At 37.6% G+C, this 14,943-nt stretch overlaps 1 protein-coding gene across 1 annotated transcript in view; it reads left to right on the top strand.

The window, feature by feature from the left end:
* LOC135210062 (WD repeat-containing protein 35-like) overlaps positions 1-10,585 on the top strand; it is a 95,963-nt gene extending 85,378 nt beyond the window's left edge. The window contains 1 exon segment of the mRNA XM_064242858.1: positions 10,229-10,585. Coding sequence (XP_064098928.1) covers positions 10,229-10,409 — 181 coding nt within the window. The 3' untranslated portion in view covers positions 10,410-10,585.
* Positions 10,586-14,943: the final 4,358 nt, after the last annotated feature.

Genomic DNA, 14,943 nt, shown 5'->3' with positions numbered 1-14,943 from the left:
GTCTGAAGCCTCTAAGAATTAGTTTTTGTAACAGTCTTCATGATACTTGAAGCTTGTCCCCATTACCATGCCCAGAACATTAATAAACCTCTTTAAGATAATGTCTTGGGAGGTCTAGTGACACATTCCCTTCCTTCTATTACAGCTGTATGGTTTCTGTAAACTAACGGATGTTAGGTTTAGAACTTGCCATCATACACTGCTGCACAGTCCAGTACCCACTCTTTGTCTAGGTTCAGCCTCACTTTTGAATCAGGAGGTGGAAGATGTTCCATCTCACTTCCATCTGCTAGTAACAGTTAAGGAGTAGGTTGTTTCTTGCAGATGGTGCTCCATTTTTCCTCAACTATTTCAACTTTGTGCTATGAGTATGTACTTCATATTGACAGCCCTAATCACACTGATATGGACATGATGGCTCCGGACAAGCACCTGACATTTTCGCTCCTTATCTTTAAGTCCACCCACTAACGTTTCTTCACCTTTATGATTGCTGCATGGTGCTGGAAGAAGAAATCTCTTGTGCTCTTGTCATCCAGATATTAGTTCTCTGGTGCTGTCAACTCTTAACAGCCGCTTGTTGACTATAATTCCATAAATTCCACGCTTATTGAATAGCCTTCATTGTTGATCTCTTAGAACATGTCTGTCCTCACCTTGAGAGTGCATTTGCCACCTGGTCTGGTGGTATCAATAGTTTCCAGTCCAATTTTATGCATCTCCAGGTTCCACATTTGCATTGAGTAGGGAACTGTCAATGGCCTTCATAAAGTTTTCTATGGAGAGGGTCATTTAGTAGTCTCGTCACATCCAACAGCTGTATGCGGACATCACTCATGTAGGATCACTTCCTAACTTCCAGAAGTTTTCTCTTGATGCTGATCTCAAGGTTGCATCTGCTTTAGCTGGTTTGTGTACCTTTGTGACCTGCGTGGATTCCTTTTGGTCTGTTTGGCTTGCTGGTGTTCTGGCATTATTACACTTGGTCAAAGGTGAACATAGCTTTACTGATATTTTGCTGAAAAGATTAATTATTTTGCAACTGATATTTTGCTGTAAAGATTACTTATTTCTATATATAGCCTTGCATAACAGCTGTATAGTGCATTTGCTTTTCAGCACTATATACAGGTTGATCAAACAAAATTGTCTTTGTAGTTGTTTATTTTTTGCTAATAGGTTCCTGTTTAATGCTCTTCAGCTACTGATGTAGGCTTCCAGCTCAAGCCTTTAGTTGCCTTCCCCTTCACTGCAGCCCCCATATTGAACATGTCCTTCATTTATTCCAGCTCTTCAGCTATTGATGTAAAACTAACAGCTTGACACAAGTTGCCTTCACTGCAGCCCCATGTTGAACTCCTTCATTCAATTCTTGTAGTCATCACTACTTCATTGCAGTGTTGCAGTGCCTCTCCCAACTGTTCATTTTCCACAGCCTGCTTGGCCTGAGGTAGTAGTATGGCTTTCTTTACTGCTACACTTGCCCCAAGCCTTAGACACATTGGTTGTGACATGCAGGCAGTCTAACTGAAATCCAGGAGTGGCAAAATCCACCATTGAGGCCAAAGCCCTGAGTGTTGGGGAAGCTGTAGAAGGATTGATATATTTCAAGCATTTGTTGGAAGAGGTAGTAGGAGGGAGAAATTTAGAAGCCTTGGTTAACACTCATAGTAAAACACTAATGACCACCATCAAATCGAGCACTGGTGTAAGTAGCAAGAGATTAAAAATAGATATTGCGGCAATAAGGGAAACCATTGAATCCGAGGAAATAAAGGAGGTGAGATGGATAAAAGGAAAGGAGCAAGTGGTTGATGTATTAACTAAAGCAGGAGTTTCAGGGGAATGTATTAGAAATTATGTAGAGGGTAAAGAGTTGGAGGATGAAGGAAATTAAAAGGGGACTAGGTTAGGAAACAGTCGTAGGGGAGGGAGAAAGAGATAAGTGTGATTATATATTGTATAATGGGTATAGGTATTTTATGCATTGTTGAAATATGGTGGGTGTCCTATATATGGACAGCATATGGTTGATTCTAAAAGGTGTCTGTTGATGTATTTAAGTTGTGTTGTGATGTCATAGGCTGTGACCTCATAGAGATGATGGCGTCGGCGTCAGGGGGGATGTAAACAATAACACGGTGCAGTAGAAAGCACATGCTTTTGGTGTGTGGTTGGTAGGGGAGAGCTCTCTGTCTGGTAGGAGTTTTTGGGTCGTAAGTCTTGTTGTGCTGTTGTTCTAAGGTGATTTCTGGAGTATACTGAAGTTGGAGAAAGCGTACAGGTGGGTAGATTATTCATTTGTGTAAATAAAAAGGGGTTAAGGCTAGGCTAAAATTCAAACTGGTAGCAGAGCGTGGTTGATCAAAGATGCCTGTATCCGACTGTGAACAAAGGGAACTAGATGGAGAAGGGAATGTCCTAGGTTTAGCGGGATACAAGAAGAATATACATAGAATGGAAAGGTCAAGCCGAAGATTGGCTATTGTTGTATGGAGAAGATATAAAATACCCGGTGATAGAAATAAGAATGAGCTTAAAAGGGAAAGCCCGAGAGCTAGTGGAAGCAGTAGATAGAGATAAACTTACTGGTACAGAGGGTCCAAAGTTAATCCTAGAGAAACTAGATAAAGCCTATCTAAAAGACTTGGTAATGGAGAATTATGGCAGAATAAGAAGATACCTTCTAATAAGAAGGGAATTAGTGAAAAGATGGCGGACTATTTAATTAAATATGAGAAGGCAGCATCTGAGTGTGAAAGAGCAATGGGGAAAGGCGCGCTTGAAGGGGAAGTCAAGGGTTATCATGTAATAGAGCAAGCAGATCTCATGGAAAATAAAAAACAAATGGTATTATCGGCTTGTGGGCAAGAAAAGCTAGAGTACGAAACAGTGTCGCAAACAATGAAAAGACTATTTGAGGGATTACGGACTAAAGAGGAACAGGAATGGTGGGGGTTGTCAAAAGGCAATGCCAGTTCTGTGAGAGGGAGGGAAAACCAGAGATATCGGGAAGATGGACCGAGGTAGGGGTGGTAGAAATCCTATAAACAAAGAAGGGAAGGTAACAGTATGTGCAATATGCAGCTCACAGTGGCATTGGGCTAGGGATTGTCCTCAGAATTTTCATAATAGGAAGAAAACTGAAACAAGACTAGAAGAAAATAAGCTGAAAACAGAAACTGGGACAGAAGAGTAGGAGGTTTATGTAGGAGAAGTTAATAAAATAGTGGAAGCGTCGTGGGAGGTGGTTGATGCAATTTTGGACACAGTGTAAATCAACAGTTTGCGGGGAATTGTGACTAGCACGTATTGTCATGGATTTGAGTCAGGAAGAGTTGAGGAGAATGAGGGACACTAGGACAGAGTCTAATAAAGTGTTTAATTTTGGTGAGACATCTTATAAGTCCAAAGGAATAATAGAAATACCCGTGATACTAAAAAACTGAATTCTGCAGGGTGATATGCCCTGGCTGATAGGTAAGCAAACCATGAGTAAAATGGGTATGACCCAAAATTTGAAAGAAAATTGTCATAATAGAAGTATTAGGGGGAATGAAAGTAGGGTTAAGAGAAGACAAACAGGGTCATTTAAGAGTACCTATAAGGAGGAGAAAGGTAGAAGAATTATTATTGGAGGGTTGGAAGGGAAAGAATCTGAGGGAAATTAAGAACACAATGAAGAAATTACATTTACAGTTTGGTCATGGAGTGAGATAAAATATGGAAACTAACAGAGGAAGGCACAATGGAGTAATGGGTTAATCGAAAAAGAAAAATAGAGAATAAGAAAGTTACCAAGAGAACTGATTGAAAATTGTGAGGTTTGTAAAAGATACAAAAGAAACCCCGCCAAACCAGTAGTAGGCTTTTCTTGGAGTAAAACATTTAATGAAGTTGTAGCGATGGATGTGGGAGCGATAGAAGAGAAAGTTCTTGGTAATAGTGGATATGGCAACGAGGTATGGTCAGGCCTGTTGGATGTACGATAAGAAACCAGAAACTATAATAGACACTTTTTGAGTGATGGTTTGCTATATTTGGAGCGCCCTCCAATATATTGTCAGATAATGGGGAAGAATTTCAAAATGAAAAAGTAAGGAGGATGGCAGAAAGATGTAATATTATAGTATTAGCCACAGCATCAGAATCTCCGTGGAGCAACGGATTATGTAAAAAGACCGTAGGCATGATCATGGGAAGTGTAAGAAAGATGATTGAGGAAGAGGAAGTAGATTGGTCCATAGCATTGAAATGGGTAGTGAGTGCTAGGAACTGCTTAATAAATAATGGAGGTTTCTCTCCCAACCAATTAGTATTTGGAAAAAACCCTTCACTGTCTAACCTAATGGGAGAAGAAAGTTCAAGTCCTGCAAGCAGAGAAAAAGGGATGGAAGAGGGTATGGTAAGGGACACACTGAATGCAATGCACAAGGCCAGAGAAACGTTTATAAAAAATGAGTCTTGTAATAAAATAAGAATAGTAGCGTAAAACAAAATCATCGGAGAACATAAATTTGAAGAAGTGGTGGTAGGAGATGAGGTATTCTGAAAGAGGGAAAATGAATGGAGAGGACCTGCTCAGGTAGTGGGAGTATCGGGGTAAACAATAATAGTCAAACATGGGGATTCTTTAAGAGAAGTAGCTAGGATACATATGACTAGGATTCAATGACGATCACCAGATACATAAGAGATATCTGCTAGAATAGATATATCCCATGGTGTGAAAGGTAGGTCAGATGGCCCAAATGAAGGGAAAGTAGATTGCCAAGGAGGAGAGGAGATAATAGTAGAATAGTAGATGGGAGAAGGAATGTAGACACAGAAGAGAGTATAGAAAAAGAGGTGATAGAGGAAACAGTGGAAGATACTGGGGAAAGTGGGTCAATAGAAGGTGAGTCAATGGAAGAGATACCAAAATTCAAAAAGGGAAATAGAGTTAGAGCTATAAACAACAGTACAGGACAAGTAGAAGAATGGACTATATTAGGTCTTGCAGGAAAAAGATCAAGCCAAGCATGGGCTGATTCGTACAATGTACAAGACTCACAGTCAGGTGACAAAGGGTGGGTTAACTTGAGGGATTATAGTCAGGTAGAAAAAATTGAAGATGAGGAGGGGGTGTTGTTGGGATTTGAAAATAGAAGCATAATGGAAGCTAAAGAAAAAGAACTTCAAAGTTGGAGAGATAACCAGGGATATGAGGAGGTAAATGATGTTGGACAAAAAGCTATATCTACAAGATGGATAGTAACTGAAAAGATGAAAGGGGGGGAAAGGATATGTAAAGCAAGATTGGTAGCTAGAGGGTTTGAGGAAGAGATGGCAGAGTGGGAAAAGGACGCTCCCACTTGCAATGCTGAAATTTTAAAATTCTGTCTAACCATAATAAAGGTGAAAAATTGGAATTGTTATACATTGGATGTCAAAACTGCATATTTACAAGCTGACGAGATACAAAGAGAAGTGTATTTGAAGCCACCGAGGGAAGACGGTTGGAGTGGATTATGGAAGTTGAAGAAAACCGTCTATGGGCTCAAGGATGCAGCAAAAGCATGGTATTGTAAAGTGGTGAAAGTAGTGAAGGAGCTTCAAGGTGAGAGAAGTAGACTAGAACCTTATATATTCTTTTGGAAAAAGGACAATAAATTGAATGGCATTTTGTGTACACGCGTAGATGATTTTTGCTACGGAGGAACTGAAGGATTTTTAAAGGAAACGATTGGGAAATTGAAAGGGAAATTGCAAGTAGGAGAACAAGAGAGTAAAAGGTTCAAGTATATAGGGGTAGTAATAGAGCAGAAGGAGAACAGATTTTCCCTTAATCAGTGGCAGTATATAAGTTCTATAAGAGAACCAGAGGCTAGAAGATATACAGGTAATAGAATGCTAGAACAAAAGGAGTTAACCGAGTATAGATCAGTGGTAGGACAGCTGAATTGGGTATCACTACACACGATGCCAGAAATATATGATGATGATAGCGAATTAAGTAAAGCATTTAAAGAAGGAACAACTCAGGATATGAAGAAGCTTATTAAAATTGTGAGAAAAACTAAGAGCATGATGGGCGAAGTTACAATAAGTTAGGTGGAAGAAGAAAGGATTTATTGGGAAGCCTATGCAGACGCTTCATTTGGAAACATAGAAGATGGCCCTACTACACTGGGTTATATTATTTCCTTGACAGATGGGAAGAGAAGTCCCATATGGTGGAAATCTAGGTAATCCAGGAGTGGCAAAAGCCACCATTGAGGCCGAAGCCCTGAGTGTTGGGGAAGCTGTAGAAGGATTGATAAATTTCAAGCATTTGTGGGAAGAGGTAGTAGGAGGGAGAAATTTAGAAGCCTTGGTTAACACTCATAGTAAAACACTAATGACCTCCATCAAATCGAGCACTGGTGTAAGTAGCAAGAGATTAAAAATAGATATTGCAGCAATAAGGGAAACCATTGAATCCAGGGAAATAAAGGAGGTGAGATGGATAAAAGGAAAGGAGCAAGTTGCTGATGTATTAACTAAAGCAGGAGTTTCAGGGGAATGTATTAGAAATTATGTAGAGGGTAAAGAGTTGGAGGATGAAGGAAATTAAGAGGGGATTAGGTTAGGAAACGGTCGGAGGGGAGGGAGAAAGAGATAAGTGTGATTAGGTATATATTGTATAATGGGTATTGGTATCTTATGCGTTGTTGAAATATGGTGGGTGTCGTATATATGGACAGCATATGGTTGATTCCAGAAGGTGTCTGTTGATTTATTTAAGTTGTGTTGTGATGTCCTAGGCTGTGACCTCATAGACAAGATGGCGTCGGGGTTGGAGGGATGTAAACAATAACACGGTGCAGTAGAAAGCACGTGCTGGTGGTGTGTGGTTGGTAGGGGAGAGCTCTCTGTCTGGTAGGAGTTTTTGGGTCGTAAGTCTTGTTGTGCTGTTGTTCTAAGGTGATTTCTGGAGTATACTGAAGTTGGAGAAAGCGTACAGGTGGGTAGATTATTCATTTGTGTAAATAAAAGGGATTAAGGCTAGGCTAAAATTCAAACTTCCTGTTTAATGCTCTTCAGCTACTGATGTAGGCTTCCAGCTCAACCCTTTAGTTGCCTTCCCCTTCACTGCAGCCCCCATATTGAACATGTCCTTCATTTATTCCAGCTTTTCAGCTACTGATGTAAAACTAACAGCTTGACACTATACTCTGTGTTTTTCCATCTGTCCATCTGCCTGTGGTGTTTCCATATGGTAACACTGCGTCCTGGGCTTTAGATAGTTACATTCAGCTTACATTCAACAATAATAATAATATCCTATTTCGAATATTAACGGTGTACTTTGCAGACAGTAAAATTATTAAAAACACTTTTCAGTTGCAAATGTACACCCAGATATCCTTTTATTTACCTAAAACTTACACATACCGTAACTATTTAAAGTCCGGGATGCAGTGTTACCATACAAAAACACCACAGGCGGATGGACAGATGGAAAAAAACAGTACAGTTGCCTTCACTGCAGCCCCACGTTGAACTCCTTCATTCAATTCTTGTATTGTCATCACTACTTCATTGCAGTGTTGCAGTGCCTCTCCAACTGTTCATCTTCCACAGCCTGCTTGGCCTGAGGTAGTAGTACTGCTTTCTTTACTGCTACACTTAACCCAAGCCTTAAACACATTGGTTGTGACATGCAGGCAGTCTAACCGAAATGCTGTATTCCTTTTTTCATGGAATATAAAGTTGCAGATTCAACTTCCATAAACTCGTCCAGTCATCAGTCTTTGCAACCATCTTAGTCTTTTCTGAAAAAGTAGTAGAAATTTACATAAACCAGCTTTATTATGATTATATAAAAACAATAGATGGAAGGCCATGGGGGGAACCTACCACCAACAAAGATATTAATAATTAGGTATTTTCATGAACTGTTTTCACAGGAAAAGCATCAGATAAATGTCACTGCTATGAAGGCAAGACCATTTGCCAAATAAGTTATCAGTGCAAGAAAAAATTTCAAGCCACAACTTTATTAGAGATCATTTGATTCAGACATATAAGTGAACTATGGTGTCCTTCTCACTGATGTTTTCTATTATTTGCTCAGTCAAGTTCACAATAATTACCTCATTATTATGCAAGTAAAACATATGTTTATAGTTTGCAAAACAGAATTAAAGAGGCAAGTTTGCAAAACAGAATTAAAGAGGTAAAAGATAGCTTATAACAACACTGATCAACACTTCATCCTTTTCTGTATAATTTAACACTTTCTATATACAAATCCCACAAATGGCAAAAGAATGGTTACTGATGACACTGATCAATATTACTAATCCTCTTACCTTATCTCCTTTAATTAGACAGTCTACCTTGTTCTGTTTAACTCGCAGAGTTATTTTTTATTTCTTCTATGTAGTGCTCCCATGGATATCTAGATATCAAGTCTGTTGATATAAGTAAAAATGTTATGGAACAATAAAATTACATTAACTATGAAACAAAATAAAAAGATTTATATAAAAAGACAAGTTTCAATGACCAGCAATTACTGACCAGGTGCTATCCCGCTATCCTAATTGTTCACTGCACCCTAATAGGCTGATGAAAATCTGATATAAAAACATTGTGAAAATGGCATATCATATGAATTTATATTAAATTTTAAAAATGTGACACTTTCTAGCAACATTCCTTGACTTTATGCAAATAGTGTACTGGTTAGTGCTCTTCAGCTATTGATGTAAACTTCCAGCTCAACACTTTCTAGTTGCCTTCTCCTTCACTGCAACCCCGTTGAACTTGTCCTTTGTTTACTTCCGATTCTTTGCTAAAAGTGTACTGGTTAATGCTCTTCAGCTACTGACGTAAACTTCCAGCTTGACACTTTCTAGTTGCCTTCACCTTCACAGCAGCCCCATGTTAAATAGTCCTTCATTTAATCCTTGTGTTGTCACCACTCTGCATTGTTGCAGAGCCTCTCCACTGTTCATCTTCCACAACCTGCTTGGCATGAGGAAGTAGTACTGGTTTGTTTATTCCTACTCTTGCCTCAAGCCTTAGACACATTAGTTGTGACATGCAGGCAGTCTGTCCAAATGGTTGTGACATGCAGGAAGTCTGTCCAAATGGTTGTGACATGCAGGCAGTCTGTCCAAATGGTTGTGACATGCAGGCAGTCTGTCCAAATGGTTGTGACATGCAGGCAGTCTGTCCAAATGGTTGTGACATGCAGCCAGTCTGTCCAAATGGTTGACATGCAGCCAGTCTGTCCAAATGGTTGAGACATGCAGCCAGTCTGTCCAAATGGTTGTGACAGGCAGCCAGTCGGTCCAAATGGTTGTGACATGGTCAGTCTGTCCAAATGGTTGTGACTTGCAGGCAGTCTGTCCAAATGGTTGCGACATGCAGCCAGTCTATCCAAAAGACTGTCTTCCTTTTTTCAGGCAATTGTATGAAGTTCCAGATTCCATTTCCATAAACTCGTGCACTTATCAGTCTCTCGGCAGCAACCATCTTGGTCTTTTCTGAAAAAGTAGAATTTTACTTAAACCAGCTTAATAATTTATAATTATTCTAAACAAGAACCTTTTCGTCACAGGATGGAAATTTATGTACTTTAAAGTATACCATTGCAGTTTCTACTGTGACAGTGTTGATAACTAAATCAGCAGTCATGTGGTGTCCTGTACAAATTTTTTATTCTCTTTCACTGTATTGTGTATGTATCCTTTACTCCAATAGTTCTACCATTTGGCGATTTTCTTTCTCTGTACTGTATGTCTGCTTTACTCCAATAGTTCTACCATTATTTTCATTAACTGCCTTGAAATGAACGTTCAATAACTATTGTCACTGCTATGATGGCAAGACCATTGCCAAATAAGTTACTAGTGCAAGACAAAAATTCAAGCCACAGTTTTATTAGATAACTTAATGCTGACATAATTAGTGGAAGCCAGTATTGTACAAGTAAAACATGAAAGCCAGTATTGTACAAGTAAAACATGAAAGCCAGTATTGTACAAGTAAAACATATAAGTTTGCAAAACAGAATTAAAGATGCAAAGATAGCTTTTACTACATACGTATATATAATTTCAATGATGGCCGTTTTCAGTAATGTGCTTAGAACTTCACATTTCCTGAAGCTATCTCAATCATGAAATCAGGCCGGATTACTTCAAAATAAAATATGCATAATGAAAAAGTAACTTTTTTTTTTTTTTCCTTTCAGGGTAAGCACGTGTCCCAGTTGTAACACTCGTTTCCCAACTTGCATTGTCACTGGTAGGCCTATAATGGATATGACGTCTGTGTGGACTTGTCGATCTTGCAGTCATTCAGCTTTAGAACAAGATATGACCATGAGAGCTCATTGCCCTTTGTGTCATGCAGTTATTGTGAATAGCCACTGAATGGGGACTTTCATGCAATGCCAAAGGTCTGGAGACTAAATTCTCAAGTGCAAGGTTCTAGTCAGTAACAAGAAAGGTTTAATAACTAGTCAAGCAAGATAAGAGTGCTATAAATATAATGCACATTTCAAATTTAATTAAGTCTTTCTGTGATATTTATATTTGCAATGATACTGAAATGTATGAATATAAACTAAAACTAAATTGTGTGAAGTTGTCATTTTTTCATCCTAATTGAAACATTGCTTCTCTGGCAGTGTTCAGTTATTCAAAATACTGATGATTTTATTCTGAAAGCATAGTTTACTGAAATAACACGTTCTGGTTACCCGAGAGTCAAGTGAAGCTACAGTGAACTTTTGAACAATTAACGCGCGCACACTATTACCCTTGTGACTATTTCACTAAGGTCACACTTAGAGGACATTTGTAACAAACTTTTCCAAAGTTGGGAATGAGTAAAAACATTTTATAAGAAGTCTTTTACACTACATAATTTGTGAGCAACAACCAGACCCCTTTATAACACATTTAAAAAATATTAACAAACTCCATTATTTTCTATATAATTTAACACTTTCTATATACTAATTATTATTATTATTATTAGGGGTTAGTGGTTAGTTTTTTCCACCACACTCTGAGTCTCAAGTAGACTCTTCTCGGGCTGGTTCTCAGGGAGGTCAATCCTGAGGGGGGAGAAAAAAAAAAAAAAAAAAATTAGACTATTTGAGAAACCCGTCTTATTTTAAAAATTTATGATTTTATTAATTGAAAAATCCCTGCTTTCAGCAAGAATATTCTTCATTTCCGAACTCCGCAGATAAAATAGATCTTTGCTGGGTCCAATTTGGGCACTCAACAAGCAAATGCTGTACTGTCATGGGTGTTTGACATCTGTTACATTTCTCTGGGTCAGCATGTGGTGTTGACATCAAGTGGACCATGTGAGAATCTTGTGTGTCCTATACGTAGCCTTGCTAGGATCACCTCTTTTGATCTTTCCTCCTGTGAGGATGTCCTCCATGCATAGACTTCAGTTTTTATATTTTTAAGTTTATTTGTTGTTGGCACCGAGGCCCATTCTTCTTTCCAATCCTGGTAAATCAATGTTTTAACAGATTTTACCCAGTCTGACCCTGGGGCATATGAAATTGTTGGAGGGATAGTGCAGGCTAATTTTGGCAGCAGAGTCTGCATATTCATTTCCTTTTATTCCCACGTGTGCTGGGATCCAACATATTTCCATTGATATTCCTGATTGGAGGAGTTGATGAATTTTTATAATGAATTTTCCTGTACTATTTGGTTTCCTGGTTTATACTGTCTTATAGCATCTATAGCGCTACGTGAGTCACTGAAAATAACAGAGACACTTGCTTTTTTGCCTCAGATATCATATCTAGAGCCATCTGTATGGCTGTGACTTCAGCAGTAAATACTGATGATATTGAAGGTAGGCTTTTTTTACTTAACATATTTTTCGAACTATGCAGATGATCCTACTCCAACATTATTTTTGGAGCCGTCTGTATATCCACCATAATTTGTCGCCTTTTCTTCTAATGTGCTCCAAAGCATGTTGGCGGTACATTTCCGTACTTGTCATTTGCTTTTTGAGTAGGTAAGAGAAGGAGGTACATATCTTTACTCTATTTAAAATCCATGGTGGTGGCAATTTCATTGGTGGGTGAAAAATTGGATCCATATGTATGTTCATTATGTATCTAGCTCTTTTTGGGAAAGAGCTAGTACTATTAACTGCTGTTACTTGATTACAGTTTTGGAAGCAGTAAGCTGCAGGAGACGATCCCGCTTGCATTGAAAGACCGCTTTGTATAGTTATTAAATTACGGTGATGTTTTAAGGGCAAACAAACACCTGCCTCCACCAAAAGTGAGTTGTTGGGGACGATCGGAATGGCTCCTGTGCACAATCGCACGCCTTCATGGTGCACTGCATCGAGAGATTTTAATGCAGATTCTGAGGCGGATGAATATATTGGACAGCAGTAATCTATTATGGATAAGACTGTTGCCTTATATATCATTAATAAAATGTCTCGCTTTGCTCCCCAATTAGTGTGAGATAACTTTTTTAATATGGCAAGGGCTTTGATGCCCTTGGCTTTAATGTATTTGATGTGCTCTTTCCAATTTAAATGTTGATCAAAATATTACTCCTAGATACTTGATTTTTGTACAAAATTGTATTTCAGTGCTATAAAGATGCAGTTTGATTGTTTTTGTTCTTCATCCACCTTTTGTCTTTGTAGAAGACGATTGCTTTTGTTTTTTTTATCAGTTGAAAATTTAAATTCCAACTGAATTTGCCCAACAACATATATTTGAAATGGCAGTACTGAGAACTCTCTGAGCATGTCTCCAATTACTACTCGTATAGTAAATGACAAAGTCATCAACATATAAACTGTTTTTTACACCACTTGGTAATTATGGTAATGTCCATTTATAGCTAAAGCAAACAATGTACAGCTCAAGACACTACCTTGAGGATTCCTTCTTCCAGTTTATAGGTTTACTGAGTAGGAATTTTCTACTCTTACTTGAAAAGTTCTGTTTGTTAAGAAGTTCTTAATAAATATTGGTAAGTGGCCTCTTAGTCCATTGGAGTGGAGTTTTTGCATGATGTTATGTTTCCATGTTGTATCGTATGCTTTTTCTATATCAAAAAAATATAGCTACTGTTAATTTCTTTTGTTCAAAGCCTTTTTTGATATGATCTTCTAAATGTGTTATTAAGGGATCTAGGGTTGATCTGCCAGCTATTGAACCAGATGTGTTGGTGTTAAAATGGATTCTTTGGTTAGCTTACATACGTTAATCGTGCATTAACCATTTTTCTAAGATTTTGCATAGGCAACTTGTTAGAGATATCGGTCTATAATTGGATGGATTACTTGCATCCTTTCCTGGTTTGTTTATTGGAATAATTATGGCATGTTTCCATTTATCAGGAAAGACACGTTTTAGCCAGATAACTATTGTAAAATTTTAATATATGATTTAGCTATAGGAGCTAATTTTTCTATCATTTCAAATGATATTTTATCATATCCTGGTGCAGAGGGATGACAAGAGTTGATGGCATTATCTAGTTCATCCATGTTAAAAATATAGTTATATTCCAGGTCTTCAAGAGTTTCAAAATTGAGTATTATATTTTCTTTTTGTTTTCTGATACTTTGAAAATGTGTATCTAGGCTGGAGTAAGCACTGATGTTTCAAAATGTTTCCCAATTATGTTTGATATTTCATAAGTATCATGGTATATTTTTTCCCATTTAAATGTATTGCACTCTGGAGGTCTTATATGTTCCATTGATTTCCTATATGTTTTCAGACATCCCTTGTGGATGTGTTTGAAGATATGTTTGAGACATGTTCCTTCCATGATGTGATTTTTTAGCTATTACCGTTTTTCTAAATTTGGCTGTATATTTGTTATTAGTGGTTTAATGTGGTTAATTGTTATGTTTGTTATAACTATTTTGTTTAATATGTTTATACTATAGGGCATTTTGTTGAGTGATTTAAGGCGAGTTTTGAGTCTGTTTAGATTGCGAATCAATATAGTTTTATTTTATTATTAATGTTGTTAATGTTGGATTCACCATGGGACAGGGGATTTTGTGGAAGTGATTTGGTTTTTTGGAATAATTTTATCTGCAGCAATTTATTATGAAGTTTGAGAAGGATTCACAGTGTAGTATTGTGATCTTCATTATGTGGGAATGGTGGTATGTTTCGTTGTGTATAGGAAATATTTATCCCAGTTAGCTTTTTGGATATTATATCTGTAGGTGGCAATATTTTGACATTACTTAAGTAGTTGAGATGATTGGGAAATGGTCACTTGTGTATGAATGTCTAGGACGTTCCATTCAAATTCTCCCGCTACATCATTTGAACATAATGAAATGTCAAGTGAAGAAAAGGGTTGGTTGGTGTGTATTTTGAAAAATATGTTGGAACTTCACTTTCATTGAGACAATACAGGTTGTGTTTTCATTATAGTATTCTCTATGTTGATTCCGGATGTGTCAGTGGGGTTATTAATATTCCATAATGGATTATGTGCATTAAAATCCTACTATAAGTAGTGGTTTCTGTATACTTTTGCTAATAAGTTCAGAAAAATCACTGAAATTTGCATTGAAATTTGGTTGGTTATATAAATTACAAATAGTAATTTTACTTTTATCAGGCATATACAGTTTAATTGATGTTATTTGATATGGCAATAGATGGTATGTCAACAGGTTCATATGTAATGCTATTATGAACGTATATGGCTGTGCCTAAATTTTCCACCGTCAGTTTGGTGAATAACAGGCAATTTTATAGTGTTGGATATTTGTAGGGTTACTTCCTATATGTTGTGACATATGCACATTGGGTTGTGGTCTCATATGATTCTTTGTAATTCACCCAGACGTAGTCGGGTTAAGAGACCATTTATATTCCATTGAATGATTTTATATTCCATTATTGGGAGGAATTGGTGTTAAATT

The sequence above is a fragment of the Macrobrachium nipponense genome, chromosome 39 (assembly GCF_015104395.2).
Source record: "Macrobrachium nipponense isolate FS-2020 chromosome 39, ASM1510439v2, whole genome shotgun sequence".
NCBI classification, from domain to species: Eukaryota; Metazoa; Arthropoda; class Malacostraca; order Decapoda; family Palaemonidae; genus Macrobrachium; species Macrobrachium nipponense.
This window is presented reverse-complemented; position numbering and strand designations above follow the sequence as displayed.